This window comes from Stegastes partitus, unplaced genomic scaffold (assembly GCF_000690725.1).
Source record: "Stegastes partitus isolate 25-593 unplaced genomic scaffold, Stegastes_partitus-1.0.2 Scaffold2332, whole genome shotgun sequence".
Classification (NCBI taxonomy): domain Eukaryota; kingdom Metazoa; phylum Chordata; class Actinopteri; family Pomacentridae; genus Stegastes; species Stegastes partitus.
The window spans coordinates 20134-27481 of record NW_007580063.1 but is presented as its reverse complement, the minus strand read 5'-3'; the positions used below and the strand labels follow the sequence as shown (position 1 = coordinate 27481).

Here is a 7348-nt window from a genome sequence, read left to right as displayed (position 1 = left end):
GTGCCCAGGTGTCGGTCCGTCTGCTGCAGCTGTTCTCTCAGTGGCAGCAGGGGGCGCTGCAGCCGCTCAAACACACCATCAACACTCTGACACAGAACCAGAACCAGAGAGCAAAGGTCACGGCTCCGACCAGCCAGTCTGATGACGACAGCGACGACGGAGCTCAGGTAACGCCCACCCACAGGTTCACCCGGTCTGCCAGGTGTTCAGGTGTTCAGGTGACTCTGTGTGTGTGTGTGTGTGTTCCAGGGAATGGAGTGTGAGGCGGCGGCTCCTCCGGTCAGCAGGTCGCAGCCTCGTGCTCCTCAGGACGAAGACGAGGACGGCTGGACGCTGGTGAGGAAGAGGAAGTGAAGAAGAGGAGCAGCTGAACTTTGACTCCAGGAAGAGACTTGATGAGCTTCCTGTTGGAGGCGTCAGACGTCCAGACGGCCGGCGGTCGGACGTTCAGGGTGGAAACCAGCAGACTGTGTTGTTTTATATTAAACGTGTTTACAAACCGCTGTCATGTCACTCTTGTGTCATACTGGTTTTATTGATCAGAACAGAGGTGACGTCATCGATTCACCACGGCAACAGCGAAATAAAGGCCCCGCCTCCATCTTCATCCAACTGTCACTCATCTGAAAAACAAGATGGAGGACGGATCAATAAGTTGATCAGCTCATTGTGTGAATCCTGCAGTTTGTTTGGTTCAGTGTTTAGATGCAGGTGAAGGGATCAGAGTGTTTCAGGTGGTTCACAGGTGAGAAGAGTCTCATCTGGATCAATACCAGCACTGATTACTGATCCAGGGCAGTTTGGTTTGGATCCCACTGACCTGGTCGCCATGGAGACTCAGTATCGATCAGTGATCAGCTGCAGATGAGATGATTTAAAAATACACCACCGAAGGGGGCGGGGCCTCCTGGCGGGATGTGACGTCACTGACGGTGCGGAGCAGCAACATGGCGGCAGATTACTGGGAGCGAAGAAGAACCGACCGTCTGTCAGACTGAACCGAGCCGAGGACACCCCGGGACCGGCAGAGACCGACCCGCCCGGTGAGTACCAGCCGCCGCCGGGCCTCGACTATCACCGGGGAGCCGCTCCTCAAACACCCGCTGCCGTTAGCGGAGCCGCCGCGCTCCGCCTCCGCTGCTATTAATAACGCCGAGCCACTGCAGCAAATACACGGAGCCCGACCACAGCAGGATAATACCAGCAACTCCAAGAAATACACGGAGCCCGGCGTTTACACAATAATAATGTTCATAATGACAGTACGGACCAGGAAATACAGGGAGCCCAGCCTCAGCAGGATAATACACAAACACACCAGGAAATACCCAGAGCCCGGCTATAACATAATGATAATAATACACACCAGGAAATACACGGAGCCCGGCTATAACATAATAATAATAATAATACACACCAGGAAATACACGGAGCCCGGCTATAACATAATGATAATAATACACACCAGGAAATACACGGAGCCCGGTATCAGCAGGATAATACACCAGCAGCACAGACAGACTCAGAACAGACGCTGTTCGCTGTTATCTGAACACAGCAGCAGTCAAGGGTGTTCAAGTGAGCGTGATTTTAATGCTCTGGTTCTATGTTACCTGTCCAGGTGGGGTCTCCAGGCTGGCGGCCCCGCCCCCCTCAGCGTCCCGCCCCCCTCTGCTTCCCCGGCCCCCCCTCATGGAGAGGATGAGGAAGATCAAACGGCAGCTGTCGCTCACACTGGGGAGGGGCGGGGCCAGAGGAGGGGGCGGGGACCGGACGCTGAGTGACAGCATCAGTCAGGACGTGACGTCACACAGCGACTCAGGTAAAACTCACCTGTCAGTGTGATTATTGATCAATATCAGCAGGGAATCAGCATGTTGTTGACGATATTGATGATGCAGCTAAAGACAGCATCAAAACCAGTCTGACACCAGTTCAAACCCGTTCAGACCAGTCTGACACCAGTCCGGTTCTGTTTGGTTCAGACCAGTCTGACATCAGTTCAAACCCGTTCAGACCAGTCTGACACCAGTCTGGTTCTGTTTGGCTCAGGTATGTCTCACCTAGCTCCTCCCTCTGCTCCGACTGGTTGTTGCAGCTGTCAATCAATCAATTAATCAAACTCGTTAAGATGTCATTACTTTGTCAACCTCGTTTCCTGTTTGTTTCTCTCTGCCCAACCCCCCCCCCCAGAGGTGGTGTCTCTTCGTTCTTCTGGAGGTCTGAAGGTTCGAGGTTCTTCCTCTTCAGTCCAGTCTCTGCTTCAGTCCTACAGCAGCTCTCTGAGGAAGCCTCGCGGTCTGGGTCGCAGCCTGAGCTCCTACCTGAACCACACTACCAGACTGGGTACGGCCCGGCTGCTGACACACACAGAGTAGCAGTACTTCAGTCCACCTTCACCTGATGAATCAGAACTGGCTGGTCACTACGGCGCCGCCCCTCTAGTAACAACCAGATAAAAAGTGGTTCTCAACCGTAATATTACATTTGCATGAATTGTGACAGAATATTAAAGCTAATGATAATGTTCTTATTCTTTCGCCATATTAACAATATTTGTATTATTAGTAGATTTAAAATGAGTCTTTACTGCAGCTTAAAGACTCATTGTTACACTTCCTGGATGCGGGTGCAGCCACATGAGTGTGTACATAGCCTGGAAAACTTTTGGTGATCATGTGACCTTGGCCTGGGTTCTGATTGGCAGCTTGGTGCGTCCTGGACCCTCCCACTTCTGACCAGCCGCCACTGACAGATCTATAGAAACACAGGGAACAACACAACAGTCCTGTCTAACATCACTAAGATACCAAATGAACCCAAACTGTATCCTCTGTCAGTAATCAGATTACTTCTAGCAGCAGAGTACTTCCTCTGATGAACAATCAGAAACTCATCCCTTATAATATTTACATGTAAAACTCAGGCTCCGGAGTAGAACCTCAAAGAACCACAGTGAGTCCAGCTGTGGTCTCCATCAGTCCACCTGCATGAACATGGTTCTACAACGAGCTGAGAGCAGCAGAACCTCCTCAGTTCTGGACCTCTGGACTGTGTCTATCTATGTCTGCATCATGGCTCCACATGGAGAAGACCTGAACAGAGGAGGAGAAACATCTGACTGAGAGACTGGACAAAGATGGAAAAGGATCCAGAAGATCAGTGAGCAGCTAGAACCCAGTGCAGCCCAGTGTGAGCAGGAACCAGGAGGTCCAGAAGGAGCCACAGCAGCACTGATCAGGGCTGCAGTGGTCGTCCTCCTACAATGACTCCACGGACAGTCAACTACTGTCACTATGGAGCTGTGGACACCAGACAAAGGCAGCTGCTTCAGACTTGGCACAGGGCTGATCAATGGAGACCAGAGTTAGTGTGAAGCTCACACAGTGTGAAGGACACTTCAGAACATCAGCCTCTATGGACGGAGGAGCAGAACTAAACCTGGCTGCTGCTCACAGCTAAACTTCCACATCAAAGTTCACCAGAGAACATGAACAGAAGCCTGATGGATGCTGGAGAACATCCTCTGGTCAGATGGAGATCAATGTGTTGGGCTCACATGGAGTCCAGATGTTTGGTGTGAACCTGACCAGGACCACCACAGTGGATCATGGTCCTGGGTGGACGTAAGTCCACCGTCACTGTCTATGTCTGTGTATAACTCTGGGTTTGTGTGTGTTGTCAGAGATCGTCCATGAAGATGTGAAGATGAGTTCAGATGGAGAAAGTGATCCAGCTTCTTCTTCAGATGACGTTCAGAGTCCGGTCAGAGTCCGACTGAGGAACAAGAAGATCTCCACTGAGGTACTTCCAGGGCAGGCTGAGCTCTTAGTTTGGTCACATGAAGCAGGACCTTCACAGTGTGCCTCTGTCCAACAGGACATCAACAAACGTCTGTCCTTACCGGCCGACATCCGTCTTCCAGACGACTACCTGGAGAAGTTCAGTGTGATTGGTCCGGCTCTGTTTGAGCAGCCAATCAGCAGGCGGCTGCGTCGGGTGTCTCTGGTACGTCCACCTGCTTCTGTTTCATTACAGAGGACGCTCAGAGGTTGGACAGTCTGTGTTAACCCGTCTGTCTGTCTGTCTGTCTGTCTGTCTGCAGTCAGAGATTGGTTTTGGGAAACTGGAGACGTACATCAAACTGGACAAACTGGGAGAGGTGAGTGTTCTGTCTACTGCTGGTAAAGTCTGTTCAGGTTTATTACAAAACACAACTCACCTGTCTGTCCATCCACCTGTCTGTCCATCCACCTGTCCATCCACCTGTCTGTCTTCAGGGAACCTATGCCACGGTCTATAAAGGTCGCAGTAAGCTGACGGAGAACCTCGTCGCTCTGAAGGAGATCCGACTGGAACATGAAGAAGGAGCTCCATGTACTGCAATCAGAGAAGGTACTGCAGTGACAGGCGGTGAAGCAGTACTGCAGTAGTACTACTGCTGTAGTACAGTACTAGTACTGCAGGACCAGGGCACTAACGGCAGTGTGTTCCTCCCTCAGTGTCTCTGCTGAAGGATCTGAAACACGCCAACATCGTCACGCTGCACGACATCATCCACACGCAGAAGTCCCTCACGCTGGTGTTCGAATACCTGGTAACACAACAGACACACAACAGACACACAACAGACACACAACAGACACACAACAGGAACACAACAGGAACACAATAGTCACACAACAGACACACAACAGACACACAACAGACACACAATCCTTCTTGTGCCAGTTGTATTAAATTTTTGTGTACTTGTGTGTGTCAGGACAAAGATCTGAAGCAGTACCTGGATGACTGTGGAAACACCATCCACGTGCACAACGTCAAGGTGAGAACCAGCCAGTCCAGTACCAGTCCAGTACCAGTCCAAAACCAGTCCAAAACCAGTCCAGTACCTGTCGAAAACTCGTCCAGTACCACTCCAGCACCAGTCCAAAGCCAGTCCAGAATCTAAATCCAAAAACTTGACTGGTTTCTGTAAATCTCTACATTACCAAATAGTGTCAACCAACATCTCAGATGAGTGTGTACTTATACGACGGATTGTGTGTATTTTTGTGCTGGAGCTTGTGTGTATTCGTCCAGCTCACCTGTCGGTTCCCTTCTGTTCTCAGCTCTTCCTGTTCCAGCTGCTCAGAGGTTTGTCCTACTGTCACCGTAGGAAGGTTCTCCATCGAGACCTGAAACCTCAGAACCTTCTGATCAACGAGAGAGGAGAACTCAAACTGGCTGACTTCGGTGAGTGAGAGTCACCTGACAACCTGTAGACTGAGTCACCTGGTCCACCTGTAGACTGAGTCACCTGATGCACCTGTAGACTGAGTCACCTGATACACCTGTAGACTGAGTCACCTGATGCACCTGTAGACTTGAGTCACCTGATAACCTGTAGACTGAGTCACCTGATAACCTGTAGACTGAGTCACCTGTTACACCTGTAGACTGAGTCACCTGATACACCTGTATACTGAGTCACCTGATGCACCTGTAGACTGAGTCACCTGATCCACCTGCTGTCGTTGCAGTGATGTCACTGAGGTGTGTGTTGTGTGTTCCAGGTTTGGCTCGAGCGAAGTCAATCCCGACTAAGACGTACTCTAATGAGGTTGTGACTCTGTGGTATCGGCCTCCAGACATCCTGCTGGGCAGCACCGACTACTCCACACACATAGACATGTGGTCAGTGTACTGCAGTACTACAGCAGTAGTGCTACAGGCGTAGTACTACTGTAAAATGTTGACTGTCAAATCTTGTTTCCTAAACAACAAACTTTTGTCGTAAGTCAGGAAAATGGGCAAACTGTCCTCCTGTCCTACTGTGTTCAGGGGTGTCGGCTGTATCTTCTATGAGATGGCGACAGGTCGTCCTCTGTTTCCAGGTTCTACCGTTGAGGAGGAGCTTCACTTCATCTTCAAACTGCTGGGTGAGAACTGGAGATGTTATTGATTAATCGATTAACTTCTGATTCATGTAATCAATTAAAAAGTTTAACCAAAAAGGCAAAAGAAGGTCATGATGTCAGTAAATGTACCATAGACCAGCTGCAGTACCTGGTTGTTCCACCAGGTGGAGCCTCTTCCTGTCTAATCCTGTAGAGACCAGAGGAGGCGTCTACAGACTACAGTCATGGTGGCAGCAGAGAGCATTGTGGGAGTTTAGCAGCAACGGGACCATGACAGAGACTCTGAGGAGGTTCAGGACCTCCAACCAGAGCTCACATCCTCTAATTCAGCCAGAGTCAGTGATTCAGGCAGAGCAGCAGGATGTAAAGGAACTGTTTATGATGCTGGACTTCAGTCATGCTATTGATTTATGGATTGATCAGTCCTATCATGTTTTCATCGCTACCAATGAGCTTCTGTTTCATCATCATAGAGAGCCAGAGATCTGACACAAGCTGTGTTTGCAGGAACTCCCACTGAGAGCAGCTGGCCTGGGATCAGCTCCAACGACGAGTTTGTGGCCTTTAATTACCCACAATACCGAGCAGAGAGGCTGAGCAACACCACACCCAGGTACACAACACACCTACACAACACCACACTCTGCTCCTAGCTGAACCACACCACCAGACTGCTGAGCGGCTGTACTGCCAACACACACGGAGTAGTAATGCTTCAGTCCACCTGGGATCTATGGAAACACACAACAGCACCAGTCCTGTGTAATATCACTACAATACCAAATGAATCTCAACTGTATCCCCTCACAGTAAACAGGAACTAATCATTAGATTTTAAACTTTACGACTGTCCTTGAACGCATCCCCTGTGGCGTGCTGAGAAGTGAACCCAGTCTGAGCTTAGAATCATGTTTCACAGAAATCACGTTCATCTGCTCTTTCAAAAACCTGCGTTTGCAGGAGGTTCTTTAAAAACCAAACCAGCAGAGACACAACAAGCTGATGACCTGTTTGTGTTGTTCAGGCTCAGCAGTGACGGAGTGGAGCTGCTGTCAAAGTTCCTGCAGGTCAGTGAACGCCTCACCGTGTTCATCTTAAACCGTTGTGGTGTTTCTGCTGACGCTCATGTAACCAGGAAACTTTATTTAAGTTTGAAGGGAAGAAGAGAGTCTCAGCAGATGACGCCATGAGTCACCGGTACTTCAGTCACCTTGGAAACAGAGTGATGTCACTTCCTGACAGTAAGTGTAAACGTGACCTTTGACCCCACCGCATCCTGAGGCTGTGATGTCACAGCGTTTTTCTGATACTTTCAGCCACGTCCATCTTCAGCCTGCCAGAGATTCACCTGGAGAGAGAAACAACGAAGCCACCGGCAGCACCTGACCCAGGTAACACACACCTGGTCCAGGTAACACACACCTGGTCCAGGTAACACACACCTG

General features: G+C 50.1%; 2 protein-coding genes across 2 annotated transcripts in view; both read left to right on the top strand.

Moving 5' to 3' along the window:
* Positions 1-513, top strand: part of tsr2 (TSR2 ribosome maturation factor) — a 3708-nt gene extending 3195 nt beyond the window's left edge. Inside the window, exons 2-3 of the mRNA XM_008304844.1 lie at positions 9-167; positions 250-513. Of these exons, the coding sequence (XP_008303066.1) occupies positions 9-167; positions 250-354 (264 nt within the window). The 3' untranslated portion in view covers positions 355-513. The remainder of the gene's footprint in view (positions 1-8; positions 168-249) is intronic.
* Positions 514-1692: 1179 nt separating this feature from the next.
* LOC103374710 (cyclin-dependent kinase 16-like) overlaps positions 1693-7348 on the top strand; it is a 7229-nt gene continuing 1573 nt past the window's right edge. The window contains exons 1-15 of the mRNA XM_008304840.1: positions 1693-1822; positions 2194-2346; positions 3686-3804; positions 3880-4008; positions 4106-4162; positions 4281-4395; positions 4503-4597; positions 4766-4828; positions 5115-5238; positions 5559-5679; positions 5827-5924; positions 6411-6516; positions 6928-6970; positions 7054-7144; positions 7220-7294. Of these exons, the coding sequence (XP_008303062.1) occupies positions 1693-1822; positions 2194-2346; positions 3686-3804; positions 3880-4008; positions 4106-4162; positions 4281-4395; positions 4503-4597; positions 4766-4828; positions 5115-5238; positions 5559-5679; positions 5827-5924; positions 6411-6516; positions 6928-6970; positions 7054-7144; positions 7220-7294 (1519 nt within the window). The remainder of the gene's footprint in view (positions 1823-2193; positions 2347-3685; positions 3805-3879; positions 4009-4105; positions 4163-4280; positions 4396-4502; positions 4598-4765; positions 4829-5114; positions 5239-5558; positions 5680-5826; positions 5925-6410; positions 6517-6927; positions 6971-7053; positions 7145-7219; positions 7295-7348) is intronic.